This window comes from Meriones unguiculatus, chromosome 7, assembly GCF_030254825.1.
Source record: "Meriones unguiculatus strain TT.TT164.6M chromosome 7, Bangor_MerUng_6.1, whole genome shotgun sequence".
Taxonomy (NCBI): domain Eukaryota; kingdom Metazoa; phylum Chordata; class Mammalia; order Rodentia; family Muridae; genus Meriones; species Meriones unguiculatus.
The window spans coordinates 12,466,364-12,487,964 of record NC_083355.1 but is presented as its reverse complement, the minus strand read 5'-3'; the positions used below and the strand labels follow the sequence as shown (position 1 = coordinate 12,487,964).

The following is a 21,601-nucleotide window of genomic DNA, read 5'->3' as shown; positions in this document are numbered from 1 at the left end:
CTGTCTACACTAGCTCAGGGTCTCATTCAGCTAGTGTAGAGGTCGTTTGGGCTTTTTAGCCACCTCCAGTCCCGGCTGTGGGAGCTTGATGTGGCCTGTCTCAGCCTATCACACAGATCACCAGGCTGTGAACCATGTCTACTTCTCAGCTTTCTGGATGGAAGAACAGGTTTTTCATCTTTCCCATTGCAAAGACAGTCCTGGTTTTTCTCTGAAGATCTGTGAGCACAAGGCCTTCCATGCTATGTTCCCCAAAGCTCACACATGCCCTGTTCGTGCCTCCTCTCGTTCCCCCCATTTGACTAGTGTTATCAGCTGATGCAAGTATTGAAAGCCCGCTGTGTGCCTCATGCCCTGCTAATTTCGTTGTGTGCTCTTCGTCTCATCGAATCTCGCGTAAACTGGTGAGGGAGATCCAATCACACTCAGTTTCCAGGCCAAGCAGGACTCTGAGAGGCACTTCCCTGTCCAGCCTCAGGTCGGCAGGCTCAGGTCTGCACCGCGTCTGTCAGTGCTTTACCTCAGCCTCCGTTTCACCTTCCTTACACCCCTCATATCCGGGCTCATTTTACTTTGTTACCTGCTAGCGTCTTTACACTTAAAGGAACATCCCTGTGTGTGTTCATATGTGTATGCACGTGTGTATGCATATATACACGTACGTGCGCATTTAGGGGGCAGGGGTAGTCCTCAGCTCCTCTCCACCTTATTTTTTTTTTATTTCAAAGATTTATTTATTTTATGTGTCTGAATGTTTTACCTGCATGCACGTACATGCGCCCTGCGTGTGCCTGGTACCCGAGGAGGTGAGAAGAGGGTGTTGGATTTCCTGGAACTGGAGTGATGGATGGTTGTGAGTCACCATGTGCCTGCTGGGAGTAGGACTTGGGTCCTCTGCAAGAGCAATGAGTGCTTTAAATCGCTGAGCCACCTCTCTGGCCCCTCCGCCTTGCTGTTGGTGCCAGGGTCCCTCACACTGAATCTGGAACTCATCATTTGGCTATCCTGGCTGGCCAGAAAGCCCCCGCCTCTACTTCCCCAGCACTGAGACTACAGACCCTGACACAGCGCTGACACCCTACGCAGCGAGTCCCTGTCTCAAAAAAGAGGATAAAACAAGATTTAAAAATGAAATTATGCGTAGACTTGAAGGTAATGCCTCTGCTTCCAGCCTGGTTGACTGGAAAAGAGGTCGCCTTGGGATTTTGGAAGGAGAATGCCAGGGTTAAGCATCTTCTTTTTTTAAAAAAAACATGGGTCTGGGGACTAGAATTCAGGTCTTTGAACATGCATGGTAAGCACTTTACCAAGTCAGCCATCGCCCCAAGCCAGAATGTAGCATCTCTGATGGGAAGGCTTCTTTCCCGAGGGAAGGGGCTTCTTTCCTGAAGCTTCCCGTCTATCCCCAACAGCTCTCTCTGTTGTGCAGCAAAGGGGACTGTGCTCCCTTGAATACAGGACACAACCTTGGCACTTCAGTGGCTCTGGACCCCACCTGGCTAGCCCAGAGGCTGACAGAAATATCATCTCAGGAAACGTTTAGCCCACATGTACCTGTGTGTCCAGCTTCCTGGTTGGGAAGGTCTGATAGAGGGCCTGCGGACCATGGCAGTTACTTTAGAATTTATTTTTATTACAAAACAAAAATGCCCAAATAGAGGCTTTCCAGCCAGGGACTATTGTCGGCTGCTAAATGCTTTTCATTACTGTAGCTACCCCTCAGAGACAGAGTGGCGGGTGGTGGTGGCACTCGGGAGGCAGAGGCAGGCAGATATCTGAGTTCGAGGCCAGCCTGCTGTACAGAATTAGTTCCAGGATAGCCAGGGCTACACCTAGAAACCCTGTCTCAAAAGAAAAAAAAAAAGGCAAAAAATGGAATGGGTGGAAGTGGGGAGACTAGAGGCAAGAATCAGAAGTGAGGGAGCAGGGCAGGGCCTGCTGTGAATTCAATGCCAGACCACAATGTGTATGGCTCTCACATGGGGGCCTTGGGGGGCAGAGGCCCGTTTGCAGACAAATGGAGACACGGGGCTAGATTTGTGTGCCGGTTAGTTAGGGCCATCTGGGAAGAGGGAGACTGGGCTGTAGGCAAGTCTGTGGGGGCATTTTCTTGATTAATAATTGACATGGCAGGTCCCAGTGTACTATTGGCTGTGCTGTCCCTGGGCAGGTAGTCCTGTATAGGAGAGCAAGCTCAGCAGGACCCGGGGAGCAAGCCTGGAAGTAATGTTCCCCTGTGGTTTCTGCTTCAGCTTCTGCCTCCGAGGTTTCTGCCTTGAGTTCCTGCGCTGATGTTTGCTGGTGATGGATTGCGACCTGGGAGTCCTAAGAAGAAATAAACCCTTTCCTCCCTAAGTTGCTGTTGGTTGCCTTGTTTATGGCAGTGAGAGAGAGAAACTAAAACAGTTTGGAAGTGGGATTGATAGGGCATGTTGGGAGAAGGAATGGGGAGAGGGAGGGAGAGGTTATGGTTCTGTCGTTGCTTTGTTTTGAGATATGGTCTCTATGAAGCTCTGGCTTGTCTTAGAACTCACTGTGTAGCCCACACTAGTCTTGAACTAGGATCCTCCTTCCTTTGCCTCCTGAGTCTGGGTTTCAGGTGTGTCAGGTTCAGATAATGCTTTGACTTGAGCAGCTGGATGAGAGGTGCTATTGTCTACTGAGATAGGGAAGATTGGAGAGGAGTAAGAGGCATTAGGGAGGGGGGCATCTCAAAAAGAACCAGGCATTCTTGCAGAGGACGTCAAAGGAGACAGTCTCAGGTCCTGTGGGAAAACCCTCTGGAGCTTCATGGACAAACAGCCATTTCTCTCTGGCTCTGGGAAGCCCAGAGGGCTGGGGGCTGCCTGGGGTTTCATCAGCTCTGGCTGCTGAAGTCGGCCCTGAGTTTGTAGGCAGGTTCGCAGAGGCCTACAGTTAGGCCTTTTGGGTTGTCTTCCTTGCTGTGTCGCATTAGTGAGGCTCTGCTTCTCCGTCTTCTCTCCCCCCCCCCCCGGGGCACTGTGTATTGTGCAGCGGAAGCTGCTGTGTGGGGTGTAGAGATGACACTAATAAGCTTGGGCCGTTCCATCCAGAACTGCATATTCAGGACAGAATAAATCCAAAGGCAACAGATGCTGATGGCTTAATGAGTGTGACGTGCCTGGGGTTATAATGGGTGTTTGGTAAGCATGTGAGGTGAGGGTTATGATAATAATCATGAGGACCCTGTGCTTCAGTCTCAAGAGGAAAGGAAGAAGGACGTGTGCATAGGTGCAGAGCTGTGGTTGAGAAGTAAAGTTGTGAGCCGTGGATGGCTTCCCTCGGGAGTCGAGTCCTTTGATCTCAGTGTGTTTGGGGCTGCTGAAAGTGGAATAAACCCATGCTTGCCATGGCATTCCAGGCACCTGGTTACTGGGGGAAGGAAGGCCACAAGTGCATTTTCTTGAGCCCCCAGGGCACTGAGGGGACAGAAGGGAAGTGCTGGAGGGGTGGAGTTCCTTAGATGTGAACCAGGATCTCCTGGAAGATCCGGAGGGAGAGCCTCACCCCAGTTCTGGGCAAACCTGGCAGCATGCACAGGCGCAGGCACCATCCCTGTCCTCATTCTGTCACAGGGAGGCACCATAGGGGGTGTCCTGTGGCCTGCTGCCAAGAGCAGAGCCTCAGGACCGGAGCTCACTTCCTGACCAGCAGGCCTCCCTCCCTGAGGATGTTCTTTTTTTGCTGTTTGTCACTTTAATAAAAATGGTTTCAGGCCGGGGAGGTAATAAAGCTGAGCTGACAATGTGTGTGAGTTTTGTCTCTAGAACCTGTCTTTAAAAACAAAACAAGTGTGGTGGCAATCCACGCTCGTAATCCCAGTCCCCGGGAGGTAGAAATGCGAAGATCGATGGTGCTTGCGGCTAGTCTGGTCTACTCTGCCAGTTCCAGGGGGATGAGAGAACTAGTCTAAAAACACGGTGGGTCACTCTCGCAGGACGACACCAGCCTGAGCTATACAGTGAAAGTCTGTCTCTCCTTTTCTTTTCTTTCTTTCCCTTCTCCCTCCCTCCCTCCCTTCCTTCCTTTCATTTGTTTTGGAGTTAACCTGTCTTCTGGGGCTGAGGCCTGGGTCTGTGTAGTGAAGAGTACTGGTATTGTCCAACTAGCATGTATTTTGTAGCTCCCATTCTGGTCACTTCCAATAGGTCTCCAAATACTATGAAGTAAGAGAGCTAGACATTGCCTTGCTGTGAAATGCCAAATAACCAACTGCCTCCACCTCCCCTCATGTACTGAGCTTCAGACAGCAGCCATTTTGTTGTAGCTCAGGGCCCTCTTCCTGGAGCATCTGTCACCCTCACAGTGTGTTGGTGAAGGTCGCTGGGTGCAATTCAGCAAGCAGGTGGTCAGGATGGAGGTCTAGGGATGGCTCTGTTCAAAGGGCTCCTCTCTCCGTGGTGATGACCTCAGCTGAGGTCACTGGCCAGAGCATCTACAGACAGCCTTTCCAGCATAATGGAAATATGCTGGAATAATAATAATTTTATTATTATTATTCTAATAATGCCCCGACTGTTTATGTGGTGGCTCATTGAGTGTTTCAAGAGGGAAAGTGGAAAGTGCCAGTCTTGTAAGCCCAGAGCCCAGAAACTGGCAGTATTGCTTCCATGTTATCCTATCTGTCAAAAACCAACCACCAACCTGCCCCAGATTCAAGGGCGGGGGGACATAAATCCCACATCCCAAAGGGAGATGTGCCAAAGAATTCGTGGCCATCTTCAATGTGCCCGAAGTAGAAAAGCAAAGAAATATGGTGTGCTGTCAGGACTATGTCAAAAGATGTGTAACTGCCTGGAGGATGGGGAGCCAGTTCCGTGTAGGTATTGCCACACCGCTTACTTTCTGTCTTTTTAAAAATCGTTTAAAAGTACCCTTACAAGTTTATTTAGGCCCACAGTTTCAAAGGGGACAGTTCCGCCACAGCGGGAAGGCACGGTGTCGGGAAGGGGCTCTGTTGGTGGCAGTGGGAGCTTGAGGCTGGACTGTTCACGTCCTGGCTGGCCAGGAATCCCAGGACAGTCTGGAACAAGGGCTGACGTAACCTTCCAGGGCTCACTCCTGGAGATCTACCTCCTGTGGCAGTGAGGACTAAGGTCTAAAGTATGCTTCTCAACTTTCCTAATGCTGTGACCCTTTCATAGATATAGTTCCTCATGTTGTAATGAACCCCAACCGTAAAATTATCTTTGTTGCTACTTCATAAGTGGAACTTTGCTGCTGTTGTGAATCATAGTATAAATGTTTTTGGAGCTAAACATTTGACAGAGGGGTGGTGACCCACAGGCTGAGAACCACTGCTCTACCATCTCCACACCCTTCACGATGGCCTCACAAGTTGGAGACATCTTCTGGAAACACGAGCCTATGGGGGACATTCTAGATTCAAATCCCAACACGTGGGGCTGGGTCCCTTTCTTTGCTGATCACAGCCTTTCCCAAGTAATAGAAAGAAAGAGGTGACCCCCATAGTTACAGGCAAGAACTTTGTCAGAGAGACTTGACATCCGGACCGGTAGGCACCTCGACCCCTCCTGAACGGCTTTCTGGGTATTTTTCTCTTAGTCTGTAGGATTTTTTTTTTAATATAAAAAGCTATTTACACTTCACAAACTGGCCATTTGAAACTGTTAGAACCCAGTGACATTTAGTGCAGGTAACCATTAACCACCACATCACTCCAAAAGAAAAGCCCACACCCATCCCCCACCCTGGGAAGCTCCTAGCATCTGCCAGCCTTTCTACAACTCCCTGAATTTATATACTCTGTATAGTTCATAGAAACTCACGACTCAGGTATCTTTGTTCTTGTTTTTGTTTTTGAGACAGTTTCATCGTGTAGCCCAGGCTGGCCTTGAACTGGTGATCCTTTTGTCTTGTCTTCTGAGTGCTGACGTCAGGGGCATGTGCCATCATAATTGTAATGTTTTTAAGGGACATCATACTGCTATTAAAAAACAATGACAACAACAAAACTTCTGGTCCCTTTCAATTGCCGAGTAATATTTCACTAAATAGACATAGCACATTTGGAAAGCTATCTGATCACATACAGAATGACCTTTGAGCTAGTCTCATGCTTGGTTATTGAAAATAGGGCTCCGTGAACATCTGTTCGTATCTATTGAGTACTTCCTAGTGTAAGATTTCTGAGGACCGCAATGACAGTTACGTTTGTATGTTTTTATGTGTATGGGTGTTTTGCTGCATGTACATCTGTGTGACCTGTACAGGTGCATTGACTGTAGGGGCCAGAGGAAGGTGTCAGGTCCCCTGGAACTGGGGATGGCTGGAAGAACAGCACACCTGTACCCCTAGAGCCACCTCTCCAGGCCCCAGTGTTTATGATTTTAAAGATGCCTGGCTTTGTGACTTCTAGCCGTGAATGTAATTTTTTTTTTTTAATTAAGGATATAATGGGCTGGTGAGATGGCTCAGTGAGTGGAGTTGCCTGTCACCGAGCCTGATGACTCAACTTCAATCCTGAGACCTACAAGGCAGAAGGCAAGGATTGCTTGTGACTTCCACACATCGTAGGATGTCTGTGTTCCATCCTGAATGCAAAATAAATACATAAAAATACAATAAAGAAAGGCAATAAGGAAAGGAAAAAGAAAAAGAAACTGGCAAAGGAAGGAGTCCCCACTGTTGGTACGAAGATCTCATTTGCCCTCCTGGTCACCGCCTCTCCAGATGTGAGAATCATGGTGAGGGCAGGGGTGGGGAGTCCTGTTTGCTTTAGCTTGTCCAAGGGTGGCATCTCCACGGGGACACCTCCGAGGCAGGGTGTAGCTTACTTGGGAGTCCTGGCAGCCAGAGAGAGGCTGCATAAGTGATGCCCGGCCACAAATATCTTGCTTCTTTTTTTCATTTGTGTGAGTGTGCTTGCTGTGTACAGATGTGTACACATGTGTGTAGTTGCACACACTCACGCATGTGTTTGTGGGAAGCCAAAGGTCTATGTCATTCCCTTATGGCTCTATGTTTCGGTTCTTAAGTCAGAGTCCATCACTGACTCTGGGGACGACGGCTGGTTTGGCTGGGCTGGCCAATGAGCCCTCAGGACCTCCTGGTCATTTCTTTTTTCTTTTTTTTTTGGATAGCACTGGGGATACTGTTGTGGCTGCCACACCCAGCTGCAAACACTCCCAATTGAGTCATCTCCTTAGTTCCTATCTCAAGATGTTTCAGTGTCTCATTTTAGCTTCTGTATCAGGCCAGCCCCACAGGTCACTCAGTCTCAGCCTCCCTTCCAGGCTGGGTTGCTGGGGTCACCACAAACTGGACACCAGAAGGCCTGGAGATGACAACACCCTTGAAGCCATTTCTCCCTCCCTCCATCAGGGCCCCCACGAACCCTCTGTCGCAGCCACGGTCATTCTAGACTCAAATCTCTATACGTTAAAAAACTTAAATTTAAACACATAAATCCAAAGAAGAATAAAATAAATGCCAAAATACTGAGCCACCCAAGCATTTTGCTGTTTTGTTTATAATCACAGCCCTACCTGTAGATACATTCTTTCTCTGAACCTTTGAAGGATGGAAACGTGCCCCCTCATCGCAAATAGCACAGTATGTCTTTTTAGATAAGAATGTTGTGGTTGGAGAGATGGCTTGTGGGTTAAGACCGCCTGCCTGTTCTTCTTGCAAATGACCCAGCTTGGGTTCCCAGCATCCAAATGGTGACTCCCAACTGTCTGGAGCTCCAGTTCCGGGGGATCTAATGTTGCCTTCTGGCTTTTGCAGGCACTGCACAAAAGTGGTGTCCATACAGACACACATACAAGCAAACCACTGCTACACCTACAAATAAGTACGTCTTAAAAAAACGCTCTTCTGTATGTCCACAGTGCCATTGTTACATTAAAAGGGCCAATAATCCCCTAATATTTAAAATCCACTTCACATTAAGATTTCCTCAGCTGTCCCTCGAACGTGCTGTTAAGTCTGTTTGAAGTGAGATCATTTTACACTTGCTTTTCTTTTTCTGGTTTCCTTTGGTGTGGACTGTCGCCCACCCCCCAATCCCAGTTTTTTTCCCCTGGCTCTTTGGAGCACCTGTACCTCTCATCCCAAAACACTGGTTTGTTTGAGAGCATCCTAGAGGCACAGTTGACTCTGCTGTCCTCGTAGCTGGATTTCCTGTAACCTGGAAATTAGATGCAGAAGTTTGATTAGATTCAGGTTGTTTCTGGCAAAGGTTCCTTGCTTTTATACACTTCATATTTCATCCCATCGGGAGGCATAAAAGGTCACCGGCAAATGATTTGTGACACTAAGTCTAATCCCTTTATAAGGAGCTAATTGCCAGTTTCGTCCAATTTATAAATGACCTGAGGGTGACAGAGGGTGGCAGTATGACCACCCATGTCCTCTGGCCACCAGTTATTGTTCAGGAAGTTGCAGACACGGTCATTTCCCACGGCTACTGCTGAGCTTTTGGTGTGAGTCAGTTGTTGCAAGCAGTGCCCTCCCTGGTCGCCTAGCAGAGGCTGTGGGTCAGTCCAGAGTGTCAGGGCATGTGCTTAATTATTTTCCTTTAATTATAAATTTGTAGGTTGTGGAATTGGCTTCATGTTCTTTTCTAGTGAAAAATGACTCAGTGTCTGTGTGTCTATGTGTGTGTTTGAGTTGTGTGTGTGTGTGTGTGTGTGTGTGTGTGTGTGCATGTGTGTTGATGGATATCCAACCTAGGGCACTGCCCACGCTAGGCTAACACTGTACCAATGAACCATGTGTCCCCCATCCCCAGCATGTATTTATTCTTCTGATGCTCAAATTATCGCAAATCTGGAGCTAGGTATTTCTCCAAAGAGATGTGATTCCTTTTAAGATAGGTTGGTGTTGAAAACAAGGACTGAATGCAGGCATGTTCGTTTTTGTGGGGGGAGGGGGAGGAAGGCAATACTCCTGTCTTACAGTTAGTAGCTAGGAAATATATTCTTTTCAATTATGAAATCATAATGACATTTTATTTCTTTCGCTTTTCTTGTGGTGCTGAGATGGAACCCAGAGCCTCACGCATGCTCGACAAAAATCCTACCACTGAGTTGTATCCCCAACCCTGTCATTACGCTGTCAGTAATTTTTATATTACTGGCTTTTTTAAAAACATCTTATAGCTCTTACATTTTCTGACAGCAAAGCTCTGGCTCCCTGTTAGGCACATTAATATAATTACTTATTTACATTACTCTCTCATACTCGTGAAATTGTCTCACAAATCCCAGTACTGACACTTCCACCAATAATATAGCCACTGTGTAAGGTTTAAGCTTTCCTTACAATATACTTTTCAGTTGATGTGCAAAAATCCCATTGGGATGGACAGCCAGAACACCATGTGCCAATGTCACCTGAAATGATTCTTTCCTCTGGGTGTTCTAATTTGTAATTTGTTGAACAGTAAGTCTCATTTGCTCTTGTTCTGTTTCTTCCTCTAGGGTCTGCTTGGTTTCCCTTTGCGTTTTGCCCGGATCAGGCATCTACATGGTACAGAAATCAATCCATAGAACAACGCATCCCCAAGGATCTTGTTCCCAGCCCTCTACCACAGGCTATTTCTCCTGCCCCTTTTGAGGAACTTTGTGTATTTTATTCTTAATGCTAGTTTTGGCTTACCTTTTGTATCAGTTACAAAACCATCCAGTGTAGGCGAGGAAGGATTTCTTTCGTCTCACAGTTTTAGGGCACGCTCCAACATGGTGGGGCAGGCACGGTGGAAGGAACATGAGAAACACGCTGTGTTCGCAGGCAGGAGGCAGGGCATGGTGAATTCAGTCACGGACCCCAGCCCATGGGATGGTGGCACCCAGATTCAGGCTGGGTCTTCCCTGCTCAGTTAAGCAGCCCTGAAAATGTCCTCCCAGACGTACCCAGAGGTATGTCTCCTAATTGGCCCTAAGTGCTACCGAATCGACAACCAAACTGTTCCTGCATGCCATGTCTGCCCCTGTGATTTTCAGAGTGTCCCAGACAGCTCCATCCGTTAGATTCTAGTCTGTGTCCTGCCCACTCCATGGTACCCTTCGCTAAGCTTGGATCTTTACCAAGTCCTTTCGCACTATCAGTTCTAAAACACTCTTGTCACCATTCCTTTGTCTCTGTTGTCGATTTGATACTCTCATCCTCTGTTGCTCCTGCTCCTTAAGCTACCCCACTTCTGCTCTCCTTAGGTTCCTTTTATATTTGTTTATTGTATGTATATGAGCATTTTGCCTGCCCGCATGTATGTGTTCCAAGTGTGTACTTGGTGCCTTTAGCGGCCAGAAGAGGGCACTGGATCTCCTGGCATTGGAGTTACAGATGGTTGTGAACCACGGTGTGGGTGCTGGGAACCAGAATCCAGTCCACTGTAAGAACAAGTGGTCTTAACTGCTGAACCATCTCTCCAGCCCCTAGTCTTGTCTTTCTAACCAGGTTGCATGTTCTTTAAGTGTGGGGGGGGGGTACCTAGAGTTTTTTTAAAAACATGTTCACAGTACATATTATGTATTTTGTGTACATGTTGGGGATGGCGGTATATGCCTGTCACACCACGTGCAAAGGTCAGGGAATAACTTGTCGGAGTCGGTCCTTTTGTTTCACCATGTGAATCCCGGAATAGAACTCAAGTCATCAGGCTTGGTGGGGTGCACCTTTCCCACTGAGCCACCTGTCTTGCCCTACACTTCTTTTATATTCCCTGGTGGTGTCTGTGTAGACACACACACACAGTAATATGTAACAGAGCCAGGCAGTTCTTGCTGTTAGCAGTTGTTACACGATGCACCGTCACTGCAAACTGCAGACACCACAGCCTTATTCTGACTGGAAATACAGAGTTACATTCCTTCGAGCCGCTGGATGCAACATTTTTATCAGGCAGTCAATCCATAATCTTGTTTTATGTGTGATTCTGTTTGAAGACACCTTGTTTGTTTAATACATACTTCTGAGTCATTAACGTTGCTCTCGGCCAACTGCGCTCTAACTCATTCCTGGAGCGGCCTGTTGAACGGGCACATGTTCTCTGTAAGGCACACCACAGCTTTCTCGGGCGCACGAATGCTAGGCAGCACTTGGCACTTCACTCGGGGGGCCGTGGCACACACTGAAATCAGCTCCAAAAATGTCATTAGACAAGCAAAAGCCGTGGTGCTCAATAGGGAGGTCAAAGGGCACTTACTAACAGCCTCGGAGCTGAAACAGGACGGCAGAGAATCATTTTGTCTGACCTCAACAAGGAACATGTGCACTGGAGCAGGCACCTGTGTGTGTTCATATGTGTGTGCAGCCATGTGTGCATGTGGCAGCCATACATGGATGTCAGGTGGCTACCTTACCAAAAGAAAAGCTTGTTTTTATTAAATTTGTTGTGGTGGGGCACGCCTGTGCCATGGTGAGCATGTGGAGGTCAGAGGGCAGCTTCGACGAGTCACCGCTGTCCTCCCACCAGTGTGGGCCTTGAGGACTGAACTCAGATCCTCAGGCCCGGTGGCAAGCACATGTACCTACTGGCCTATCAGTATGGCCCCAACTTATTTTTTTTGAAACAGGGTCTCTGACCAAACCTGGAGTTCACTTCTTCAGAAAGTCTGCAAGGCTGGCCTCCAGCTCAGGGAATCCTCCCGCCTCCACCTCCTCAGCACTGGGATTATAGACGTGTGTTGTTATGCTGGGTTTTCCCGCGGGTGCCACAGCTGGAGCCAGGGTCCTCTGAACAGGTGTGGGTTTTCAGGAGATGGCCAGTGAATTCCTGATAAGACTTGGTGGACACAGTCTCTTTCCAGAGGTCGGGAATCGGGTAGCTGCAGGGCTTGGAGATGGCATCAAAGGTGGCCATGGGAAGTTGCCCAGGGTGGCAATGCAGCCCCTGGCTGACGTGTAGTGGTTGTCAATACCGGCCATCATCAGTAGCTTCTTGGTCAACAGGAGCAGAGACCATGCCTGTGCCTCTGGGGGCAGGGATGAGAGGCACCAACGCAGAGCCACAGCGGCCTGTATCCTTGCATGCAACAGTGTAGGGCTTGCCAATCTTGTTCTCCTAGTACCTCTCTTCATAGGGACAAGATAGCCAAGAATGATGGCCCCTTGGGTGGCAATGGCTACCTCCTTGGAGCACCTATCACCAAGACCAACATGATCATCCCTTAGGGATGCACCCAGGAAAAAGCAATCTCAGATTCCTTAATGGGCAGGGAAGTTCCTCCAGGAACTTCAGGCAGTCACTCTTTGACTTCAGTTTTACCTTGATGGACCCACGGCCTTGGTCATGGCCCTTAAAAAATGCTGCCAAATCTTTCACAGAAGCTGCTGCCAAGGCCTCTTAATCCTGTTCCCCCAGGTCCTCAGGACCACCCTCACCCCTGTGCCAAATCCTGCCATTCGGTGTCTTCCTGAACAAGAAGCAGCTATTTTTTTTTTTATTCTGTATTCTGTGCATGTGCGTCTGTGTGGTAGTATTTACACATGAGGACAATTGCTCATGGAAGCCAGAGAGAGTGTTGACCCCCTGGGACTGGAGTTACAGGCTGCACGTCATGGGAGCTGGGAACTGAACTCTGGCCCTCTTGAAAGAGCAGTCTGTACTTTCAGTCACTGAGTCATCTCTCCTGCGTGTCCGTTTCTAGCCATGGATGACTCTAAACCAGCTCAAATATTGATTTGGGATTCAAGAACTCACCAACGCGAGTGACTTTGACATATGGACTCTCTAAGTGGAGAGGACTGGCCCTGTCAGTCTGAGTTCAACCTCAGCCTTGCTTCCTTTCTGGGCTTCCTTTTCCTGCACACCCCTGGGTGATCTTTAGGGTTCTTCTCAGGGCTGTCATTCTAGATTGCTGGATGCCCCCGCCCTCTTCATTTGACTTCCTGTAGCTGGCCAGGTCCTGATCCGGTTACTTTTCTCCACAGGTTCGCAGACTTCCACGCAGCTGCTTCCACCTGCTCCCCGTCCCGCGCCTCCCTGCTTACTGGCCGGCTGGGTCTACGGAACGGAGTCACGCACAACTTTGCTGTCACCTCTGTTGGGGGGCTTCCTCTGAACGAGACGACCTTGGCCGAGGTGCTCCGACAGGCTGGTTATGTCACTGCTATGATAGGTAATGCGCCCTGGGCAGTTGCTTCAAGACCTCAGAGTCTCTCCATGGCTGCTGCCTCTTCTGCTACATCTGTGTCTTTGTTGGTCTCTTTCTGGGTATGGTGGTAAGAACGCTTTCAGCTGGCTTTAAGTAACTGGAAAGACCCAACCCGAGGCCAAAAACGTGTGTAGCTCTTTTCTCCCATGATAATAGGCTTTGTGGTAAGTAATTGCATCCATTAGGTCAGATTATCCCTAAGACACCTTTGGGAGCTTTTCCAGACTCCCTTCTGCTATCCTGAGCATGATGGCTTTTGCTCATGAGCCTGTGGCTGCAATGCCTCAGCTTCAGGGTCCTTCATTATCATTAGGTTCCAGGAAGGAGAGAAGAGACTGGGTAGCACCCTCATGAACCCACCCACTGCTGTCAAGAAACTGAATCTTCTATTTAAGTATCTTTCCTTCCCAAGAACTGAGCTTAAATTTTACTGTCTAGAATTGGGTGACATGGCTACTGGGTGTCAAAAAAGTCTGAGAAACTTGGGACAGGATTATAATAGTTGACATAGCCCTGGGTGTGGCCATCTTGAACAAGCTGATGGCTCTGGGCTAGGGGTGCATCAGTGATGAAGTGCCAGCCTAGAATGCACAGTGCACTGGGTACTGTTACTATAAACAAGCAACCCCCACCCTGCCCTCCCCTGCCCTGCCCTATCCCTACCCTGCTCCACCCCGCCCTGCCTCGACCTACCCAACTCTGTCCCACTGCAAAATTCTGTTAGAGGCATACATGTAGATATGAATATAGGATAGAAAAGCAGCAGTTGATTTCCCAATGTTCAGCCACTTCTTTGCATCCCTTCCTCTCTCCTTTTCTTGCTTTCTTCCCTTCTTCCTCTCTCTCTCTCTCTCTCTCTCTCTCTCTCTAATGTGTACCAAGATGGCTTCAAACTCATTCTACAGCTGAGGAATGAACTTCTGATTCTCCTGGCTCCACCTCCTGAGTGCTGGAATTTTAGGCATGTGCCACCATGCCTGGATTTAAGTGGTCCTGGGGATAGAACCCAAGGCTTCATGTATGCTAGGCAAGCACTCTACCAACTCTCTCCCTAACCCTGTTTTTGAAATAGTGTCTTACTACGTACCCCAAGGCTGGCTCCAGACATACAGTCCTGTTTGCAACCTTAGAGTGCTGGAATTCCAGGCTTCCTTATCTTGTATATATTTTGCTCAGCATGCATTATGTTCTAGCCCCTAGGATACATTCATTTACACAGGAATTATTATTCTCCTATGGTAGGGTGAGAGAACTATGTCTTGAGCCTGGAACAGATGTTGTCTGTGCAGGACCTGACCCCAGCCTTCTCCAGATGCTGGGGCCTCCCTCCCTGCCAGTCTGCCTTGCAGATGCTGAGACCACGAAGCAGTTTCCTACAGCCTCCTCACCTCAGCCTGTTTGTGCTTCTTAGTTACTTCCAAAGAGCTGGTTCCAGTGGGATTTCTGTGTCTCTCTACCATAGTGAAATGGCAAGGGAGGGTGTGCCAACAGGCTTGTGACAGTGAGGGCCCCTGTGGAGGAGACACTCTTCTCTCGAGGTTTCTGTGTTAGCTTGGAGGATATTGCTTTACTAAGACCAAGAGCTGACATCTCTGGTGTTTCCTTCCCCCACTGAGTTTAAAGGCATGGTGTTCTTATATAGGTATCCAAAGTGGAGGGTGACATTCGTAGTCTCAGAAGGAGACGCCCCAGACAGTGGATGAAGGGACCAACTAAGAACTATTCTCTCTTTCTAACTTCAATGCTGGCACAAGCTAGAGTCATCTGAAAGGAGGGAATCTCAATTAAGAAAACGCCTCCATAAGATCCATCTGTAGAGCATTTTCTTAATTAGTGATTGATGGGAGAGGGCCCAGCCCATTGTGGCTGGTGCTGTCCCTGGCTGGTGGTCCTGGGTTCTATAAGAAAGCAGGCTGAGCAAGCCATGAGGAGCAAGCCGGTTAACAGCAGCCCTGCACGGCCTCTGCGTCAGCTCCTGCCTCCAGGTTCCTGCCCTGCTGGGGTTTGTCTCCTGGCCTCCTTGTGTGATGAACAGTGATGTGGAAGTGTGAGCCAAACAAACTCTTCCCTTCCAAAGTTGCCTTCAGGTACGGTGTTTCATCACAGCAGCAGCCTGACCTAAGATACTCCTTTCCCCGCATTCCCTGCGGTACAATCATGCTGACAACATCAGGACCCAGGGGGCACATGAAGCTCCCCCTGGGGGTTGCCTGTTAGACAGACCTATAAGATACGTCTATTTATCCCTGGAGCCAGGACCAGTTTGGTCTATGGACGGCCAGATGCTAGAGCCTTATACAAAGCAGGGGGATGGGTTCTTCTTCATCTGCCTTGATATTATGATTCTCTTTGACCTTTGAAAACCAAGTAAGCAACTGATCGCAGGTAGCTGGATAGCTTCCATCCCTTCCCTTACTCCCTACTGCACCTTTTGCAAGCCCTGAAGAAGACAAGGGCATCCATGTGCTTGTGAATGTAACCTGAAAAAGGGCTCTGGGGTCCGCTCACAGGGCTCAGCACTGCTTGAAATCTTTGTCTGTGTTCATGTATTTTTTACCTACATGTGTAGGTATCCCTTGGTGTCCCCTTTTCCCTTTCATATTATTTTATATTTTATCATTATACACCCTTTTTTCAGACAGAGACTTTCTGTGTATCCTAGCTTAGGAGTCTTATATAACCTAATCTGGCCTTGAACTTCTGAGCTTCCTGCCCCAGTGTTTTAGGTGCTGAAATCACAGACATGTGCTACCATACCTCAATTATTTCTTTTTTCTTTTCTTGTTTGTTTGTTTGTTTTTTGGACAGGGTCTCACTATGTAATCCTGACTGGCCTTGAACTTACTATGTAGACCAGGCTGACCTGGAACTCCCGGAGATCCACTTGCCTCTGTCTCCTGAGTGCCTGTTTCTTTAAACATTTTCAGATCCACAGAACAGAGCTGGGCATGGTGGTATATGACCGTAAGTCTAGCTCTCAAGGGGCTAAGAAAGGAGGTCTTGAATCCAAGGCCAGCCTGAGCTCTATATAAAACCCTGTCTTACACTGTGTTTTATTAAGGCCACATCAAATAGTTTTCTTAGGCATACCCCTGTCTGCTTGCTAGCCTCCCTCCTTTAAGTTGTCAAAGGTCACCACAGTTTACATCTTCGGATTGCTTGTGTATCTCTGGCCCCTGTGCCTTGGCAGCAGTTTCCTGGGATCCAGTCCTCACAGTAAATGAGCAGATCAGAGGTTCTCACGTTGTCAGAGCTCTGCCCCACATCGTCCAATTATCCCCCCAGAAGGAATGGAGCAGGATCTGCGGGTGGCTGAGTTTCTCATTTGCTGCCTGGCAGGTGTTTCAGTGCTGGAGCTACTTGGGGGAAGTGGCCTCTCCCCTCTCTGCAAACTGCTGATGACGTCACCCAGAGAGGAAGATGCTGAGGCCAGGCATTTCTGAGAACAGGCAGGGTTTGCAGGATCCTCCACAGGGCATCTACAAGCCACGTGCCCCCCAAGGAAGAGGCTCAGCTGGGCAGCATCACTGAGCTGCTGGGAAGAAGAGCCATCCCTAACTCATCTTTACTCATGTGGTCCTGAGTCAGCCAGTCCTTGCTGGCCTCCCACCTCCCTGAGGTATCCGTGTGGGTCCCATAGAGCAAAACTTGGCAAGCACACAGCCTTGGCAGCTTCTCTTTGTCCTCACTGATGTGTGAAGCTGATGGAAACGGAGTGTGTGATCAGCTTCCCCGATGGTCTGCGTGTTTTCTTAGAGACCCCTCTGAAGGCCTCTCTCTTTCTCTCTTTTCCCACAGGCAAATGGCATCTTGGGCACCATGGCTCTTATCATCCCAATTTCCGTGGTAAGACTGTTGTTTGGAGTTTGTTCCTTGGGAAACAGAACATAAGGCTCTCTGTGTGGTAGAACACTATGAGCATTTGAAGCCATTGTATCCCTGGGAATACTCTATGTTAGGACATCTCTGATTCAAAAGTCACGTAGGCACATGTGGAGTACCAGTGGCCCCATCCTCACATCGCTATTTCTAGAACGTTCCCTGGTCCCCTACTTGTTGTCTGTCAGTCCAAAGACGGTCCACTGTGGACCTGTCTTAGTTGGGGTTTTATTGCTGTGGAGAGACACCATGACCATGGCAACTCTTAAAAAGGAAAACATGTCATTGGGGCTGGCTTACAGTTTCAGAGATTTAGCCCATTATCCTCCTGACAGGAAACATGGTGGCCTGCAGGCAGATGTGGTATTGAAGAAGGAGCTGAGAGTTCTACATCTTGATCCACAGGCTGCAGAAGGAGGTTGTGTGCCACACTGGCACAGCTTGAGTGTAGGAGACCTCAAAGCCTGCCCCACAGTGACATACTTCCTGCAGCAAGGCCACACCTCTTAACAGTACCATTCCCTGTGGGCCTATGGGGACCAATGACATTGAGACTACCAGAGGACCCATCCATTCCCTCCCGTCTCCCAGTTCCTTGTACCTTAGGGAACAGTCTATGACATCCTGACAGCACAGGTAGAAAAAGGTGATGGCGCATGAACCCTGATAGGGGATGCTGTCTCCTGGCTTCCTCTTGAAGATGTTTGTATCCTCAGACCTCTCACCCTTGGCCTTGGACAAGAAGGCCAAGGCTAGGCTGTCAAAGTGGATTCTCTGAAAGTAATCACCCACTTGACGCACACACTTTCTGAATGTCAGATTTTTCAAAATATGTGTGTTTTTTCCAACTTGTAATTTGTGTCTCTGTCCTTTCCCTAGCCTTTTCCTTTGCTTATGGGAACCCGCCGACTGTCCCTTAGAAGCAATTTACCATGTCAACATATACAGCCTTTGGCTCTATAGATGTCTGTCTGTCTTCTCCTGACACTTTATACACAAATAGGTGGCCTTTTTTTTCTTTTAGTGTCTCTGACTATTTTGCAAACTTCTCCCTCACCTTTCCTAAGTGTCTCTCTCTGACTGTGGCAAAGGGCTGCATTGTGCTTGAAGGATCCTTTTAAAGGAACACAGAAGGCAGAATATGAAACTGTGACATTTAAAAATGGCCAGTAGAGGAAATGAACACCGAGCCTGTCCACTAACAACAACAACAACAACAACAACAACAACAACAACAACAAATCTCTCCAGGACCTGTGTGTTCCCTTCCAGGCCTTTAGGTCTTGTTTCTCATTGGGTTGGATTACATCCACTGTTGTCATCTTGAGCATTGTTCCTGGAGTGCCAGGCAGAGAGGCATGCTGAGTCTTGGCTCTGTTTAGACGTCGAAGGTCCATGGTTTGAGAGTCTGACCCTGCACTAGGAAGTGGGAAGAAAGAGATCTCCTAAGTATTTGCTGTAATTTGCATCACATAGTCCTGGAAGCCTTCATGCTTGGACGCTGTGGGGTTTCTTGGCTGCTACCTCTGTCCTTTCCAGAGTTTTGCACCCTGCCTGTGTAGACTATGCTGGTTCCCATAAACCTCTGTGTTCCCTTACAAACCCGCATGGATCGTGTTAAACAGTCACGTTCCTCATATGCATCCATGCCCCCCCCTGCCATTCTTGGCTACTTCAGAGACCAGGCTCCAGTAGACACTGAGGCTTCTCACCAACTCAGGGCTTGAGGGCAGCTCATGTCTAAACTAAAAGTTGGTATACGGCGTGGGCCAAATCCAGCATGCTAAGAGTTTCTGTAAATTTAGTGTTATTGGAGAATTGCCTATGGGTGTTTTGTGTTACAGTGATAGAGTTCAGAAGCCTTCATAGAGACCTCTTGCCAATGAAACCTGAAGAACTTGCTCATCTTGACAACAAATGCAGTCACAGTTCAGGGCCCTGTCATTTACCTATGTGGTATTTAAATCTGTTGGTCCAAGTAAGGTTGACATAGAGCTATCAGGTTTTCTTCAGTACTAGTAACACTTACCAGCCATTCTATATATACTAGTTATGACAGACACTGTGACCGAAAGGAACTTAGGGAGAAAAGGGCTTATTCGGCTTACACTTCCAGATCACTGTTCAAACATCAAAGGAAGTCAAGGCAGGAATTTGAAGCAGAAACAAAGAGGAATTCTGCTTGTTGGCGCTCTTGCAGACCTATGGTTAGCTAGCTTCCTTATATAGCTCTGGAACTGCCTAGGGAATGGTGCTGCCCACGGTGGGCTGGGTCTTTCTACATCAATGAACAAACAAGACAGTTGCCCACTGACATATCCACAAGCCAATCTGACCTGGGCAGTTTCTTAATTGAGTTCTCCCCCTTCTCAGTTCGCTCTAAGCTGTGTCACGCTAATAGGTAAAGCTAACTGGGACATAAACCACAAACTGGCGAATTTGGGTCTAATGTTCCAACCTAAGGAATGCAGTGCCAAAGGGAGAGATCTTGTCATTCATGCTGACGAAAAGTCTGAAGGTTGTGATTGGACTAAGAAAAAAGAAAGAGGAAAGGGCTAGCAGGAAGTGGTGAGGAGTGGGGCGTTTTATAGGAAACCGTAATGGGCAGCTTCTGTGTAGCTTCATTGGTAAGAGTTAGAGAGCAGGCAATTCCAGGCAGAGCCACTGGGGTTCCAGGATATGAGTCACATTGAGAAATGGCAGGCAGCTGCTTTAGGATAGGAAATGTGCAGATAGAGCAGGCAAGAGGCGCAGGCAGGGGCTGAAGAGGCAACCCTCCTTGCTTACCAGACCCAGTGAAGAGCCTGAGTTGTAGAAGACACAGGCTGAAGGAGAGTGTCAGGAATTTGGCCCAACACTCGCATTCTTACTTCCTCCATTCCATTCCACCTCCCAAACCTGCATCCTCTCACCATTTGGAGTCCTGGCACAGACACTCATTCTTTAGGAAGCTTGATGAGATGCTGAGATTGCTGTCTCAACCACTCTACCCACTGCATCTGGGAATAACTTCCGCCTCTGGCCTCAAACCTGGGATCTTCCAATCTCCTCCTCCATCATGCTGGGATTATCAGCATACACCATCCTGCCTGACTCATCCAGTTCTCATGGCTTCACATAGCTTGTTTTTTTTTTTCATTAACAGTTACATGTTTATGTTGTGTGTGCTGCGGCGTGTATATGGAGGTCAGAGGGCAACTTTTGGGAGTCAGTCCTCTCCTTCTTCCATATAGCTGTGGGGATGGACCTCACATCATTAGGCTTGCTCATTAGGCTTGTCGGCAAGCACCTTTCCTTCCTGAGCCATCGCACTGGCCCTACACAGAAAGCTTCTTGAAGGCAGAAGTTTGATCTCCTGAAGCACTATGTATGCAGTAGATTTATTTATTATTTTTTACCAAGTACTTACCAATGTGTTCAATAACTTCATAGAGGATGTTAGGCGGTCAGGAATTCTTGATACCTTCCTCCCATCTAGTTTAACTCTCGTCACAAGACATTTCTCAAAGCTAGTCTTACAGCCAGAACCCAGCAAAATGATTTTTCCTTGCCTACTTCAAAGGGATATTAATCAAATCCTCTTTTAATTACACACTCTAGAGCACTGCAGTATTAAATCACGGGAAATTAAATTTTCTGTTGTGAGCGTAAGAGGGCAGGCGTGCTGAGAAGCAGTAAGTGGGGGTGCTAACTGATTGCCCCTCTTCCAGGCTTTGATTACTTCTTTGGGATCCCATATAGCCACGATATGGGCTGCACGGACACCCCGGGCTACAACTACCCTCCTTGTCCAGCGTGCCCCCAGAGCGACGGCCGGTGGAGGTAAGAATGCCCGAGGCATTGGCTGCGGGTTTTAAGGCAAAGTGGAGACCATCTAGAAAAAGTGAATGGGAGACCCACGTTGCTTCTAAAATAAATGAATGAGATAGAGATGAACAGTTGAGGCATCGCACAAGATAGAGACCGTGTCCAGGAAAAGGGTTTTTATTTATGTCCCAGTGCAAAGATGGGAACTGCATTCTTTTTCCTGTTGGAATTTTCCAAAATCTCAGGATTGTTTAGCTCACCTGGGGAGAGCCTTGAGTGCCTGCCAAAGCCTCACACAGGTGCAGCTTCCCTCCTCCTCTGCCTGCTGGCTTTGTTCCTGGACTACTTGCTACTTTCCTGGTCCAGACATGGGACATAAGGAGAGAGAATGAGACAGAGACAGAGAAAAAGACAGAGAGAGAAAGAGGGAGACAGAGAGAGAAGGAGAGACAGGAGAGAAAGGTGCTAAGTATGCCTGAGGTCAGAGATTAGCTCAGTTTCCGTGCTCCTCTCTCTTCGAGCCTGTGAAAGTGGTTATTTCTAAGGCCACACATGTCTGAACTGCTTAGGGAATGTGTCAGCTGGTTCATTAATAACATAATGCTTAATATAATAATGGCTATTTATTGAAAAGTTGTACATTCTTGGCACACGCCACCCTTACCTGTAATCCACAGGACCAATTTGCCTTGCCTGTATCATACCAGAAATGGCAGGAGAAAATTCCAATTGCAGTTTTAGTCTTTAAGTCCAGGACCCATGTCCTCCACGTT

General features: G+C 48.1%; 1 protein-coding gene across 5 annotated transcripts in view; it reads left to right on the top strand.

The window, feature by feature from the left end:
* Window positions 1-21,601, top strand: part of Arsg (arylsulfatase G) — a 124,986-nt gene that overhangs the window by 60,093 nt on the left and 43,292 nt on the right. For 4 of the 5 annotated variants that reach the window (XM_021655720.2, XM_060386495.1, XM_060386497.1 and 1 more), the window contains exons 3-5: window positions 12,919-13,106; window positions 16,941-16,988; window positions 20,732-20,843. In XM_021655720.2, the coding sequence (XP_021511395.1) occupies window positions 12,919-13,106; window positions 16,941-16,988; window positions 20,732-20,843 (348 nt within the window). The remainder of the gene's footprint in view (window positions 1-12,918; window positions 13,107-16,940; window positions 16,989-20,731; window positions 20,844-21,601) is intronic. The other variant, XM_021655721.2, reaches the window with a different exon arrangement.